Source organism: Tasmannia lanceolata, unplaced genomic scaffold (genome assembly GCF_043159265.1).
Source record: "Tasmannia lanceolata isolate RefF3 unplaced genomic scaffold, GAP_Taslan_0.1 ptg000008l, whole genome shotgun sequence".
NCBI classification, from domain to species: domain Eukaryota; kingdom Viridiplantae; phylum Streptophyta; class Magnoliopsida; order Canellales; family Winteraceae; genus Tasmannia; species Tasmannia lanceolata.
This window is the reverse complement of record NW_027518685.1, coordinates 25434645-25450010: the sequence shown is the minus strand read 5'-3', so window position 1 is coordinate 25450010 and position 15366 is coordinate 25434645. Positions and strand designations below refer to the sequence as shown.

Genomic DNA, 15366 nt, shown 5'->3' with positions numbered 1-15366 from the left:
CGCAGACAAACAAATGCTCAGATCGGAGGTAATCGATTGAGGAAGAAAGGAGAGAAATTAGGGTTTTAATTTGGGATTTTTCTCTCGAAATCTTTCTCTGCAATTCCTCTTTCAATCAGCTTTTACAACAACGAACAGTGATCTCACTGGAATAGATGGAAGCTTTGATCGAAGGAATGGAGATGGATCGAAATCGGATCGAAGCTTACCAGAGAAGATGATCGATATTTTAATCAATCGATCAGAAACTCGTCGGAGAAGAAGGTAGATCACCGGAGCTAGGATCGGATCTAGGGTTTAAAGAGATGATTATGATGAAAAGAACAAAAGAAATTAACAATTTAAAAAAAAAAAAAAAAAAGAGAAAGAGAACAGAAGATATGTGCCGGTCGGAGAAGATGAGCGAAGCTAGGGTTTCAACATCTGTAGCTTGCCGGAGGTGGAAGAAGGCGATCGGCGAAGGATCGGAGCTGACGGATCGGAGATATAGAGGTTGTCGGAGAAGGATCGGAGATCCGATGGATCCGACCGGAGAAGTATCGGACGGAGAAAGAAAACCCAGTTTTTCCTATTCTCTCTCTGCGAATTTTTTCGATTATGAACAGTATCCTTTTTTTCTTTTTTTTCTGATTTTTTCGTATATATAAAGAAAAGGCTGTTGATAATGGCACTACTGTTATTGATAAGGCGTGCGAATTAATAATCGCACCCTTCCCGCTTTGTCTTATTAGGAGAAAGATAAAAAGCCATTATTTGATTTTCGAAAATACACTCCCTCTGTAGATTATTCACCCCCTTTACAGGTTTAAACTACGACACTGTTTCGATCCGTTCGCTGATCAAACAAGCTCGGATTCCAACGAAAATTTACAGGGATCTAAGGGGGACCCTAACCTAGCCTAGGGTTGAATTTGGGGTCTTAATGGATTGATTTGGTTGGGTATTGTCTAAAATTGGAAGGTTTAGGGCACGGTCAAAATGGGGTGTCTACACGCGTCTTTCCTCTTTTCAGTTTCCTTCACGGCCTCCCCCACGGCCGCCTTGATAGCCGTCTTCTCCCTCTGACCGGCTCTCTCCTGCGCATTTAGGAGATCCTGCACGGCCTGGTTTTTTACCCTCTGCAGCTCCTCCTTCAAGCTGTTGAATTCGGCCTCTTTGATCTGGACGGCTTCGGTAAGCCCGTCCTTGTCCTTCTGGAGCTGGCTCTTCTCGGACTCTATCTGTGTGAGCGTATCAGAGAAGAGATAACGCTTCTTGGCCATGTCCCTTGAGTACACCTGGAGTTGATAGAGGGCGGAGGCGATTGCCTCTTCGCAGGTCTCCGGCGCCTCCTTCTCGACTTCCCGCCGGTCGCGCGGGAGGACACCCTGGTACATCAATTATGTGGCCACCCGGCTATCCCCTAGGCCGGTGTCCGTTTTCTGCACCGCCCAGTTCGGGCGGAAGACATTGTCGCCTCTTGCCGCCGTGGCGGCAGGGATGCCCAGAACCGCCCCGCTGTGTCCGGGCTCTGTCACCCCTGCAGACCCTGAGCTCTGTCCGGCAAAATTTGCCCGGCTCGACTTGACGGAAAGCTTATGCGTCGCCCGGCTGCTTTTCAGAGGCTCGGCCAGTGCAGCCATTGCCGGAGTCGACTCCGGCACCTTTCTTTTCTTGCCCTTGGGTTGGGACTGCTCCTGCGTTGGGGACGCTTGGGAGGTCTGCTTGATCTTGTCCAGCATGGACATCTGCTTCACCATTTCTGAATGCGAAAACAGAACAGAGTTAGAACTATAAAAAAAAGAAAAAGAAAGGAACAGTTCAAAAAATAAAAGCTGGCCTAAAAGAGTCTACGTACGTGCCGGCGTCGCACGGCTGATCCCGAGCGCTACCAGGACGGCCTCCTCGGAGAACTCCGAGCAGGTTATTCGACCGCGCTTCAGCTCTTCTTTGATCAAAGCGAAGGTCATGTAGTCATAACCCTTAAGGGCTGGCTTCCGACTAAGGTTCTGGGTGTCCGGTGTTCTCCATTCCAACGAGAACGGCCAGTTGGAGCCCGGCTCGGTGTCCCTAGCGTAGAAAAACCTGTTCTTCCATGTGTGAATGGAGGTATGCCAGTGATCATTTTCACTTCGGGCCGTTGGCTGATGTAGATCCAGCCGCCCTCCTTGTGCCTCTTCAGATGCGCACACATCCTGAATACGGGCACGGTGGGGCTCCTACGGAGACGAACTCCCAAAAAATAAAGGAAGCCAACCAGCGTCCTCCAAGAGTTCGGCACGACCTGTGTAACCGCCAGCCCGTAGTACCTCAGCACGTCGACAAAAAATGGATGCAAGGGAAGCGCGAGCCCGGCACGGAAGGCTTCTTCGTATAGGCAGAGATCTGCACTATCGTTGCTAGCCCGGTCCCCTTCAACGGCCGCCCTCAAAGTATACCGATCAGGGATACAGTATTTGTCCCTGACGGCCTGAAGTTTGTCCGGCCCCAGACGGTTCACCTCGCGCAAGGCCCCGATGTTGTACTGCGGATTGGCCTCCATCCGTGCCTCCGCTATCACCTCGACGGGCGCGCGCGGCAAGCGAGGAACTATCGCCTCAACGTCTTCTTCATCGCCGCTGGTTTCTACCCGGCGCGGTCCGTCCCCACGGACCGGGATTGTGTCTAAGTCCACAATCACTTCCTCTCCGCTCTCCTCGTCTACTACGATTATTATCTCCTCGTCCTCAACACCGGCCTCCGTAGGAGAGGCCGGCCTCGTCCTCTCCGACGCCCCGGACCCCGTACTACTAGTCGAACCGGACTCCTTTGAGCCAGAGTCCGACTCGGAACTAGTGCTAGACATTAAAAGGGAAGAAAAGAAAAGCTAAAAGAAATTACCGAACTGAGGTGTTGACTGAAGATCTCCGGGCTCACTGATCCGAAGCGGGCAGAAATTTGGCTAGCCGAGCAGCAGAGGAGGAGAGCAAAATGTGAAAAGTGAAAAATGAGGAGTAAAAACTCCAGTATATATAGGCTTGGAAGAGCGGGAAAAATCCCGCCCTTTTCCCACCAGCCGGAGTGCGCCACGTCACCTACCGCATTAAATGCGCCGCTCGCATTAATTGCGCCATCCGCATTAAATGCGAGGTGCAAGTTCCAAAGTGATAACACCAAAGGACCTGCCCGGCCAAGCCGCCCAGGTAGGCCGTCCAGCGCCTTAGCCGGATAGGATATGGCGCAATCGCTACGCGACAAAAGACCTGCCCGGCCTGGCCGTCCACAGCCTAAGCCGGACAGGATATGACGCGTTCGCTAGAAGACAAAAGACCTGCCCGGCCTGGCCGTCCAGCGCCTAAGCCGGACAGGATATGACGCGTTCGCTAGACGACAAAATTCTGCCCGGCCAAGCCGCCCAGAAGGCTTAGCCGGACAGGATATGACGCGTTCGCTAGAAGACAAAAGATCTGCCCGGCCTGGCCGTCCACAGCCGGACAGGATATGACGCGTTCGCTAGAAGACAAAAGACCTGCCCGGCCTGGCCGTCCAGCGCCTAAGCCGGACAGGATATGACGCGTTCGCTAGACGACAAAATTCTGCCCGGCCAAGCCGCCTAGAAGGCTTAACCGGACAGGATATGGCACGTTCGCTAGACGACAAAATTCTGCCCGGCCAAGCCGCCCAGAAGGCTTAGCCGGACAGGATATGACGCGTTCGCTAAACGACAAAAGACCTGCCCGGCCCGGCCGTCCAGCGTCTAGAAGACAAAAGACCTGTCCGGCCTGGCCGTCCAGCGCCTAAGCCGGACAGGATATGACGCGTTCGCTAGAAGACAAAAGACCTGCCCGGCCTGGCCGTCCAGTGCCTAAGCCGGACAGGATATGACGCGTTCGCTAGACGACAAAATTCTGCCCGGCCAAGCCGCCCAAAAGGCTTAGCCGGACAGGATATGACGCGTTCGCTAGAAGACAAAAGATCTGCCCGGCCTGGCCGTCCACAGCCGGACAGGATATGACGCGTTCGCTAGAAGACAAAAGACCTGCCCGGCCTGGCCGTCCAGCGCCTAAGCCGGACAGGATATGACGCGTTCGCTAGACGACAAAATTCTGCCCGGCCAAGCCGCCCAGAAGGCTTAACCGGACAGGATATGGTGCGTTCGCTAGACGACAAAATTCTGCCCGGCCAAGCCGCCCAGAAGGCTTAGCCGGACAGAATATGACGCGTTCGCTAAACGACAAAAGACCTGCCCGGCCCGGCCGTCCAGCGTCTAAGCCGGGCAGGATATGGCCCAATCACTAGGCGACAGAGAACCTATCCGGCCTAGCCGCCCCGTCCAGGAGATCTGTCCGGCCATGACGCCCAGGAGGTTTGGCTGGCCAGACTTCTGGTTCAAATTTCGACCGGACTGGATCGCCCAGAGGCTCCTGTCCGGCCGTACTCCTTCAGGCCAAGTTTCAAGGCCAGACCAGGCCACCCAGAGGCCCCTGTCCGGCCGCGGTTTTTTTTGGCCCCTGCCTGAGGCCGGCCTCAGCTGCCCAGAGGCCTTAAGGCCGGCCAGATGCTGTTTTAACCCTCTTTTTTGCTTCCCCTAGCCGCTGTCACGACTCGGAGAACCAGGGGGCAACTGATGGGGTCCGAACTCAGCAACCAATTGGCTGTTGACGCGTGGCCCTCATAGGGACCACTGCAAAGCCAACACCTGTCCCTGCTAGGTATGACACCTGGACCAACCAGGGACTTCCACCTGCCCCTCCTAGGTATGAGACCCGGTCCATACAGGGGCCACCACCTGTCCTGGACAGGTGGCTCAGAACCACTATAAATAGCCTTCACTTGTGCTAAGGTGAAGGATCTGAGATCAAAACCCTAAGCTTTTTGCTCTGACATTGCTCTGCACTCCTGCTCATACTGACTTGAGTGTCGAAGCGCCCGTCCGGAGCACCACTCCGGGTTGGTCTTCTGACCCTTTGTATTCTTGTCTGTGCCCTTATGCAGCGCAGGACTCCATTAGCCCTTCAGCTGTGGCTTGCCAGATCAACCCTTCCGGCCCTACCATAACCTGTTACCAATTTTAGACCTAACACAACCTATATCTCATATTTTTATAAAGTATCAAGTTCTTTTTCTTTTCTTTTCTTTGATGAAATCCAAACCCAATTATTCCTAGATAATACTTACGACATTCTAAAGATGTTCTAATCTAGCGGTTTTCAATCAATGATAAAAGCAATAGAGATCGTTGATCATTAGAACATGATATCATGTGACAACCTAATGGCATTGTTGCCATGCGAAACAGACATACAATTTGTAAGGTAAAAAAAACTACCAAAATCAACATCTTAGCTTTTCTTGGTGGAACCCCAAACCGAGTTTAATATCTATACGTGGTTCATTGGGCCGCATCGTACTAACCTAATTTCTTGTGGAGTAGGTCTCGCCACCAGTAGCTTGCTATTGCACTACTGCACGGGCCTGGCACACCGATAGTTAGCAAAATGTGACACAACACAAATGATGGGTGGCGCAGGCGCGAGGGGGGCGGGGGGCGCAACAAACATTTTCCTCTATTGCAATTACTATGTGTAAAACAAGATGAGTTCGCCACATTCAAAACACGACCGTGTAGATATCACTAGCCAAAATTATTTGATAGTGGACACTTCTTTTTTATCCTAAATGGGGCGTGGCCAAGTGGTAAGGCAGCGGTTCTTCTTTCTAAAGAGATTCGATTCTGAACTATTATATGTCCGCGTAAACAAACAATTCAAAATACCTCGACTTTTTCAGAACAGGTGGGCCCGGTTTGGATTTCAACAATATTTTGGAAAAGTTTGAAAAGGAAAGACTATTCAACCATTTCCTACTTTCTTCGAATATTGAATCTCCATAGGACATTTTTCCAAATCCATGATGTATAAGCACAATTGAAGAAGAGATGATCAGTACTTTCCCTTTCAAGCAGACATAGGGGGCAAATGATATCTCTCGAAATGCCCAGGAAGGACAATCTATCCCTGGTGCTTAATTTGTTTCTGATGGCTTGCCACCCTGTGAAGCTGTGTTTCGGGATGTGACCCTTGAACCAGATAGAATTGAACCAAGGGACCTGAGATTGCTTTGAACTGATGCAGTTCCATGCGCTGCTGAGGGAGAAGGAGCCATCTAAAGCAGGTTTCCAGATTGGAAGATTTCCTTCTCCTATTACTAAAATGGCATTGTTCAAGATTGGAGAGATACCCGGCAGCCGGTTTATCAGGGTTCTGTCCCACTGGCCATTGCTGAGGAGCTGATGTAGCTGAATGTGAATGAGACCCGGAGTGACTCTCATATCTCTTCCCCCAGGGTAAAGGCTGGGGCAATGGAGGAGCTAATTTCGCTTTTACTACGTACAGTGATTTGAATATTCTTTTATCAGTACGAAAATCCTTCAACAAAAGTCTTCGTTTTTGTGAGTCTGATGGTTCTTTAAACAAATAATCTTTGGGAAATTGAATTCAAGTATCTAAGGGTCCAGCTAGGGTTGGGTTGGATCAGGTTGATGCCAACCCTAATCCAACACGAGTTAGATTCCATCAAATATCACCCAGCCAAACCCGAGGTTCGGGTCAAGGATGGTCAACCCCAATCAAACTTGCCTCTAAATCTCTCAACACTATGCCAACCCGTCTAACCTGCTCTTTCCAAATCCACAGGTATATCAATCTCAACTGTACTCTATCTATCAAAAGCTTAGATAATGAATTGAAATCTGTCTTTTAGCTAGGCTTTTGTGATTTATATACTAAGTTCGAACACTACCATTTTAAGCTCCTTTTTGAAACGTCTATAAATTATCTATCAAATTTATAGAAAGGATGCCGAGATGCAGCTGAATAGATGATAGGTTCCTAATCTCCTCAACCATATAAGCTTGTGAAAATAGTCGAGAATTAACTCCACCACCTTATTCGAGTACTACATAAAGAAAATATCAACCTAAACTACTAGCCTGATAGCCTTACCTACTAGGTCCCACCAACCCTACTCAAACCCGGGCATTGGGTGGGCCCCCCATTTCACCTCATGTTTTTATCTCATGTAGGGGTGTAAACGAGCCGAGCCGAGCTTGGCCAGGCTCGGCTCGGCTCGTTAAGCTCGAAAGCTCGGCTCGGGCTCAAACCCGGTCAGGCTCGGCTGGGTCAGGCTCGGCCAAACTCGCGAGCGGCTCGCGAGCCTTACCGAGCTCGGATTATATTAAGTTCACACCCCTCATCTTCCCTAGACAGCCCTATCTAGTGTAATTTGACTACTTTTTTTTACACTATGGGGGGTGGTCCAAGTAACAAATGGGGTTCCAAAAATGAAGTGACATATTTTGCCTCCCCCTTTCACTTCCTGGATAACCTTTTTAGTGTATATATTAATATATAATATATATATTTAAATATATTAAATTCTTAACGAGCCGAGCAGAGCAGAGCCTGGCCTAAATCGGGCTCGGCTCGTTAAGCTTAACGAGCCTGGCAAGCCGGCTCGGCTCGGCTCGTTAAGGATTCGAGCGAGCTTCCGAGCCCGAGCCAAAATTGACACCCTTAATTTCATGATCTCTGCCAAAGCCCATGCATAGGGTAGGGGCCACCATTTTACACCTAGATAGGGCCCATCAGTTTACACCCATGCATATGGGCCAAGAATGGCTAGTCCTTCAACCCTGTCATTTTCCTCTAAATCCGGGAAGGGAAAAAATTTCCTAGGAAAAAATATTTTGACAGACATGTTTCCCTGCAATCCAATCACGATTGTTATTTTGCCGAACATGTTTTCCCTAGTTCAGATGCCACATGTTTACATAATCTAGATTGTTTATTTAATGAGTCCCGTCATGGATAGGCAATTGCCATTTTTTATGGGGTGTGGCTCATCTAAGATGGAGTTGACAAAATGAATGGTGCAGATCACATGCGCATGCACCACATGTACCGGATTTTAAAGTACTAAAATGGAGGAAAATAATATTTACTCACATACGTTTCTTTTTTTAAATCTAATCCAATTTAGATAGGTTTCTTTTTTAAAATTTAACCCTTAATCACATATTTTTCTTTACTCGTCTAAGGAAATAATAAAAATCAAGTTTGCAGATTAATTAAAGGGAAATGTTATCAGCACTACTGTATTTTGATGATGGCACTCTCACTTTATTAAAACTACAGTATGGACAGCACCATAGGATGATCCGAACCGTCCATTAGATGGACCACAGCCTAAATAGGCTGTGCCCCAAAAATCATTTCCATAGGTTGATCCTAACCCTCCGATCGGATTGTTAGAGGGTTTATCCTAATCCTCGATAGATCTGAGGGTTAGGATCAACATATGGAATTAATTTTTGGGGCAAAGCCTATTTAGGCTGTGGCCCATCTAATGGACGGTTCAGATCATCCTATGGTGTGGGTCATACCGTACTTTTAATAAAGTTAGGAGTGCACTCATCAAAATAGAGCAGTGCTGATAACATTTCCCTAATTAAAAGACCTAAAATAGCGATTTGGAATGTTCTGTTCTAAAAAATATTGTGTTAATGTGGAGGGAAGATTTATTTTTGGATTCTTTGGCCAGTTTCCAAATTACAACTCAATGGCATTATGGATATTCTTAGAAAATTCAGGACTACTTACAAAGACGGAGATATAAGGGAGGGTATTTACGTCACTTCGAATCCAAATTTCCCACGGTAATGGCAGCATCTATATTCCGAACAAAACCACGGGAATTTCCATAAACGTCCCCATATATAATATAGGAAACAACCCTGTTTTTGTATCTTGTTTAATTGAAGAGGAGAGAAATGGAGAGGGTTTTCAATGGGCATAACTTGAGAACTTGTAATAATAAGAAGGGTTTGAAGCTTTTTGGTGTGAGGATTTTGGAGGAAGAAGAGGATGTGATGAGAAAGAGTATGAGTATGGGTAACTTAGTTTCATGTGTTTCTGCCATAGAACCAAACAATGGAGATCATGGGTATTTATCAGATGGGTTTGTTCAATCCTCTACAAGAGGAAGGCTAGAGAGAAAGAGAGGTGATTTATGATTTCCTCTTTTTTTATGTGAGGTTTTGTAGTTTTGGTTCTTTTTTGCTAATGTGGGTTCTTGTTTGGTTGGGTCTTGTTGAACTTTTTTTTTTTTTTTATGTGAGGGTTTGTAGTTTTGGTTCTTATTTGCTAATGTGGGCTCTTATTTTCTTGTTTAGGCTAATTGGGTCTTGTTTTCTTGTTTAGGCTAATTGATTGGGATTTTTATTGCTTGATTTTTTTAGCTTTTGTTGGTTTTTTCTTTCATGGAATATTGTTTATTGATTTTTTTTTTATGCTTGAGTTTTGTGTGGGACTCTTTTTTACTATTGTCTGGATGATTGGGTCGGAAAGATCTGAGTTCTAATTTTTTTTTTTTTTATAATTTCAAAAGCATCTCATACACATAATTATGTATTCCCTCATTTCCCATCGATCTTCATCAAATCCTAAAAACTAAAAAAAAACAAGGAAAAAAACAATTGCCAATTATGTAAAAGATTAAAAGAACGGGTAGCAGAAGAAACACCTTGTCAAAGGAAATGGTTGGAGTTCCAGATATCATTGGATATTTCCTAGTGCTTGGTATCATCTAGAAATATAAGAGACAGGATTAGAAGAGACAGAAAAAAGATGTCATGTTACCAATAAGGAGAAAAGAAAAAGGTATGCCAACTTGAAATCAATAGTTTTATATAGCATTTTGTAGAGGTGTATACAATGCTCTAAGGCATTGAAGGAATTTATAGAGCGTTTTATAGAGGTGTGTGATGATCTAAAATGACGATAAAGTCAAGTTCTACCCACTTCATTATCGATACTTTTTGGAAATGGTAGTTTCACCCTATATGGCAGATGAGGGTGAAAGATATCCTGCTTCAACAAGTCCTAGCTAAGGCATCAAAGGAAAAGGATGAGAAGTCGGAGAAGATGGCGGATGACAAGTGTGGAGAAATTGAGTCGAAAGCAGTCAACACAATTTGACTGTGTCTAGCAGATAACGGTATGTTTATTGTTATGGAAGAAGAGTACGTACCTAAGTTATGTTATGTTATCATTGCAAAGAAATATGATCACATAATGTTGGATTGTTCGAGCCAAGATGGCAATTAGGACAATGGTGCTGCAAATACGGTAGTAGCAATAACGAATGAGTAGAGTGAAATATTTGGAGATGTTTTCAGTCTCCACAGGTAATCATACTTCTCGTGGTTAGTGGATTCTAGATTCAAGGTTTTCTATTTATATATGCTCCAGTAGAGATTATTTTGATACGTTCCAAGAGATAAAGGCCGGTGTAGTCTCTTTGGTGACAGGTCCACTAGTGATATGATATTGGTTCCAAGAGATTATAACATTTCCTTGATAGTTGTATTAACATCAGCAATTAGGTTTATACTGATGAACAAAAAAGGCACAACTTGAGCAATAAGTTCAAAAATCGAATGGAAGCTCTAGAGAAGGGGTCTCTTGCTCTAGATGTACTCGAAAAAAAGGATGAGATTGTCCAATGATGAGAATGAACAAGAATGCTTGCCTAAAGTGTATGATCCTTTTTTAAATGGACCATATCGTGGAACAATTAGACTCTATAAAGAGAAATCATTCAATTAGGTTCTAAGAATATTAGCAAATCTTCATTTTGAATCTTGTTTCTTGATTAACTTTTTCTTTCAAATAGTTCAGCCTTCGAGCAAAACAACTGAGGGGAAGATATTCCTCTCTATCTTTTGTAGATTCCTCTGTTTTGGAGAATGCCATATTGGGATGCATCTTAGAGTAATTTAGAAATTACAGTCATTGCGGGAATTTATAAATTTTTGTGTCATGTTTAAATTTTGCAATAAATTGCCAATTTGGATTTTGCTTATAGTCATCTAAAACAACCAGTTCACACCATATCAAAAGATAATACTGAGTAATGTATTTTGGCCTCTCCAACGAATACCTCTTCAATGATTACAAATTGGCATACTTTTTTTCTTTTTTCCGTTTATTTGTAACATGACATATTGGTGTTTTGTTGCAAAGTTTAATCTTTTCTCTTCTAATCTTGTATCTTATCTTTCTAGATGCTACCAAATACTAGGAAATATCCAACGATATCTGGAACTCCAACAATTTCCTTTGACTTACGGCTACTTCTGCTACTAGTTCTTTAATCTTTTACATATATGTCCATGGTTTTTCCCTTTTTCGTTTTCATGATTTGATGATGATTGATGGGAAATGAGGGAATACATAATTATGTCTATGAGCTGCTTCTGAAATTACTTCTCTTCTTCTTTCCTACTTTAGGAGTTCCTTGGACAGAGGAAGAACACAGGACATTTCTTGCAGGGCTGGAAAAGCTTGGGAAGGGGGATTGGAGAGGAATTTCAAGGAACTTTGTGACAACTAGGACACCGACCCAAGTAGCCAGCCACGCTCAAAAGTATTTTCTCAGACAAAGTGCCCCAAATAAGAAGCGCAGGTCCAGCCTCTTTGATGCGGTGATCAACGACAATGTACTTTCCACATTTTCACTACTGTTTATTTTTTATCTGCCTATGTTTTCTTGTTTTCCATATAACTGAACATTGTATTTATAGGCTTCATTCTCTGAAACTGCCCCTACTTTGTCCCTGATGAGCACTTCTGAAGTTCCAGTTAATTTTTTTGGTCAGGAGGATTATTCGGTAAACCAGTAGATCCAGCTATCACATTTACTTAAGCATGGAATAGCAAGGCAAAAATTAATCCTTAGAACTTCCTCCTGATACAACTAAATACTGATGTTTCACAGGCAGGCACTTCATCTAGCATTACAAATGATGAAGCTGTTGGGGACGAAGCTACTGCTAATTTACCTAATTTACCCCTGATTGCACCATGTCGTGAAGTTTCTGATTTCCACCAAACTAATTACATGGTAAGAACACACCATATCACCATCTTTGCTCTTGTTATTTCATATCTTATTGCATGAATTTCAACATTCTGTTCAATGCCTTTACCTGCTCCATTTTCAATCTTTCTAAAGACTACGGTAAGTTGGAAAAATTGTTTATCAATTAGTTATGTATTAGTGTTGATGCTTAGTTATGCTTGTGAAACAACCAATTACTCCGAAAGCTTAAGCTGTTGGAGATGGCGTTATTTAATCTTTTCTACGTTAGTACTCCCCCTCACATGTGGCCGGCCCCCCTCTTTTGGGTTGGCCATTTCATGTGGATTTTAATATCAACGAGTTTTGAGCACGGCAATTCTCTGATACCATGTGAAACAACCAATTACTCCAAAAGTCCAAAAGCTTAAGCTGTTGGAGATGGCATTATTTAGTCTTTTCTAATTTAACAATGCTAACAATCATTCTTTTAACAGGTTGGAATGTCTGCTGCCGCCACAAAAAACCAGCCACCTGTTGAGCCTTATCAAATTTCCCCAACCTTATCCCTATTCCCAACACATCCCAAAATCCTTGATAACTCTGCTACATCAGAACCCAATTTTCTCCAATTATCCTCTAATACTAACTCCGCTACATCAGAACCCAATTTTCTCCAATTATCCTCTAATACATCGTTCCAATCTGACTCGCATTTCTCATTTCATGCAACCACCAGCTCTCAATCAACAGAAAATGGTGATTTGGAGCTTAGAATTGCTCCCCCTCAACCTCTTCACACAACTAAATTTTCTTCTGGGACCTCCAATTTAGCCGGTATGATTAGAGTCATCTGACAGATATATTTGGATACTTGAAGTAGTGATTACTGGCACACAAACATGGTAAGGAATAAACAATAACAATAGGGGTATATTTTGGTGGAAGAGCTTTAGCCATAAGTGGGGTTTTTTCCTTGCACTTGGAGGTGCTGAGAGAAGCACTGTTTTTGTTTTTGGAGGTACCAATAAAAAACCAGGCAAAGGTGGCCCATGTCATTGGTGCCATGATCTGTTTATCATGACCCTCCCCATCTGTTGACATTCATCATGGATGGGCTACATTTCGAATTCACACCAGGGCAATGTGTTTATTGTGTAGACTAACAATTTGTTTTTGAAATTTTAACATGCCATTCAAAGGTTACTGATCCTATGCTCTAGATTGTCTGATTTTTTGTGATTTTGTCCTACCGTTGCCTGTGATTGGTGTGGATCATTGGACAGTGGCTATGTACGGTGGTGTGGGATGCTGGGCCCATCTCATTTTGATGCGCCTGACTGGAAAGTGGAAACAACCTCTAAATATGGATAGGTATAATACCGTCACGCTCTTGGTTTAGTAATGACACTCCTCTCTCAATTTTACTCTTTTTTTATGAGCCAAGGATGTTACAACTCTGGTCGGGATCGGGGTCTGCCTAACCCCGGCTTGCCGATCAAAAAAAAAATGTTATAATTCCCAGAAAGCTATCAACAACTAATCAAGAAGTGTTTAATAAAGTGGAGAGTGCCATTATAAAAACGAGGGAGTGCAGATATTAATTCCCAATATATATACAGCCCCCGCTTGTATTTATGATAACTCTTTTAAGTCTTTTATACTAGAGGGAGTGTCCCAAGTAAAAGAAAGGGGCAAATATACCATTTCTCAAAATATTAGCAGGGTTGCTAGGGACCATCGCTGAAGGCATTTCGCGGACTGGATGTTGCATGAGAAAGCAGCCACATAGGGTCAGATTTTGTCTTATTCATTTAATTTATCTGAGGTGGGTTGCTCTCTCATACAACAGCCAGCCCGTGAAATGCCTTCTGGATGGTCGCTAGCAAATCCCATATTATGATATATTAAGTTGAAAGTTACGATGGTTTTGAGTAGGAATTAGTGAATCTTTGTAAATTTAGAAGTTTACAAAACTATAGTTTAAGATAAGCTAATCCAGCAATCTCGATGCATTAATGTTGGTTTATAAACTCGTTTAGAAAACATGAAAATTTTCAGGACGTTAAAGAAATTTCACTTTTTTCTAGTTTTTATGAACGCTAGTTAGTGTATCCTTTTCACTTTTCTCCTGTTCGTCCACCCATCTTCGCATCTTCTCTTAGGCGTTACACGAACATGAATTGCCCTCATTCGTCTGGCAAAGCAAGGTCGAATTTTCTGGCCAAAGTTCCTGTTCTGATAGGCCTGATGAATCCCCGGCAAGGCGATATCTAGTATAAAAAGTTTGGCATGAACACCATTTTATGGCTATTTAGACCCTAGACTCTGGAAAAGGCAGCGTATTTGATGGGAGAACAAGAGATCCTCTTTAAATGGCTTTGGTGATCTGGTTGAGTTAATATGCTTTCATCTGCCGATCTTCCCTTAAACTTTTCATGAAAAACTAGGGGATGCAACTTGGGCGGGCTCAACCTGAACCCGACAGGTTCAACCCGGAAAAAAGTCGGTTTGGGTTGAGTTCGGATCGGGTCGGGTTGAGGGCTTGGGCAACCCATTTTTTTATTTTTTAAGCTTAAAATTTCAGGTTGGGTCGGGTTCGGGTTGGCAAAAAGGGTTCCTCGGGTCAAGTCGGGTTGAACCTCGTCGGGTTGGAACTTGGGTTGGGTTGGGTCGGGCTCGGATTGAGCAAATGAGCAAATGGTTGGTCAGGTCGGGTCGGGTTGGCCTCAACCTGACCCGAGTTGCACCCCCGAGTTGCACCCCTATGAAAAACACATAAAATCAGCCTTTTGGTGATAATTGATTGGATAGTGGGGCCCACTATCTTGGAGTTTCCTTTTTTAATGTGTTATTGCTATGGATTATAAAAACGAATGAAAAAAAAAATAGCTCAAATATGTTGTAGAAATAACAAAACAATTTGGCGGCAAAGTTGAGCTTTTACTCTTGCAATGGGAAGGTCATTCACCTCTCCTTACCCACTGAGCTTCTGTATCTTATTGAAGATGACTAATGGGAAGGAGTTTATGAGGTTCAATATTGTTCTTTTATTTTTCTCAATAAATCTCGGAGGAGTCAACTAACCCAGCTTGCCCATAAAAAAAAAAATGGTTGAGCTTTCGTTAAAAAAATGAGAAAACACCAAACCGACCACAAGGCAAAAGCTTGATCAATGAACTTGAAACCATAAGGAAAATACACATTATTATTTTTTTTGAAAAATAAAATTTGGACCATTTCTCGATTTGTGCGTGTCATCCTTGCGCGGGGCCATGCTAATTTTCTGTCTGTATCGTTCCAATTTTATCGGATGTCTCCAAAGGGACGAAAATACACATTATTGGATGTTAAGATTGAATAATGGGCATGATTTTTGGGCCACGGAAGATCCAAAGCAGGGGCTATCAAAAGAACGGTTCAGATCAATCAAGATAGGACCCGCTATGCTGTTGTGGGTGTGTGTCACTGTATTACAATGGGGTACCA

The 15366-nt window shown here is 43.9% G+C and overlaps 1 protein-coding gene and 1 non-coding gene across 4 annotated transcripts; one reads left to right on the top strand and one right to left on the bottom strand.

Moving 5' to 3' along the window:
• The first annotated feature begins 8725 nt into the window (after positions 1-8725).
• On the top strand, positions 8726-13087 carry LOC143883483 (transcription factor MYBS3-like). Of its 3 annotated transcripts, none has more exons than XM_077386831.1 (5): positions 8726-9020; positions 11310-11518; positions 11678-11689; positions 11797-11922; positions 12375-13087. In XM_077386831.1, exons 1-5 carry the CDS (start codon positions 8789-8791, stop codon positions 12732-12734), a joined length of 939 nt encoding a protein of 312 aa, XP_077242946.1. In that variant the 5' UTR covers positions 8726-8788; the 3' UTR covers positions 12735-13087. The 3 variants fall into 3 exon arrangements, with proteins under 3 accessions (XP_077242946.1, XP_077242947.1, XP_077242945.1); XM_077386830.1 differs by having other exon boundaries at positions 8728-9020; positions 11603-11689; XM_077386832.1 differs by lacking the exon at positions 11678-11689.
• Positions 13088-15102: 2015 nt separating this feature from the next.
• LOC143885654 (U6 spliceosomal RNA) lies at positions 15103-15206 on the bottom strand. The gene has a single exon (XR_013253528.1). It is a non-coding gene; the product is annotated as a U6 spliceosomal RNA (small nuclear RNA).
• Between the last annotated feature and the right edge of the window lie 160 nt (positions 15207-15366).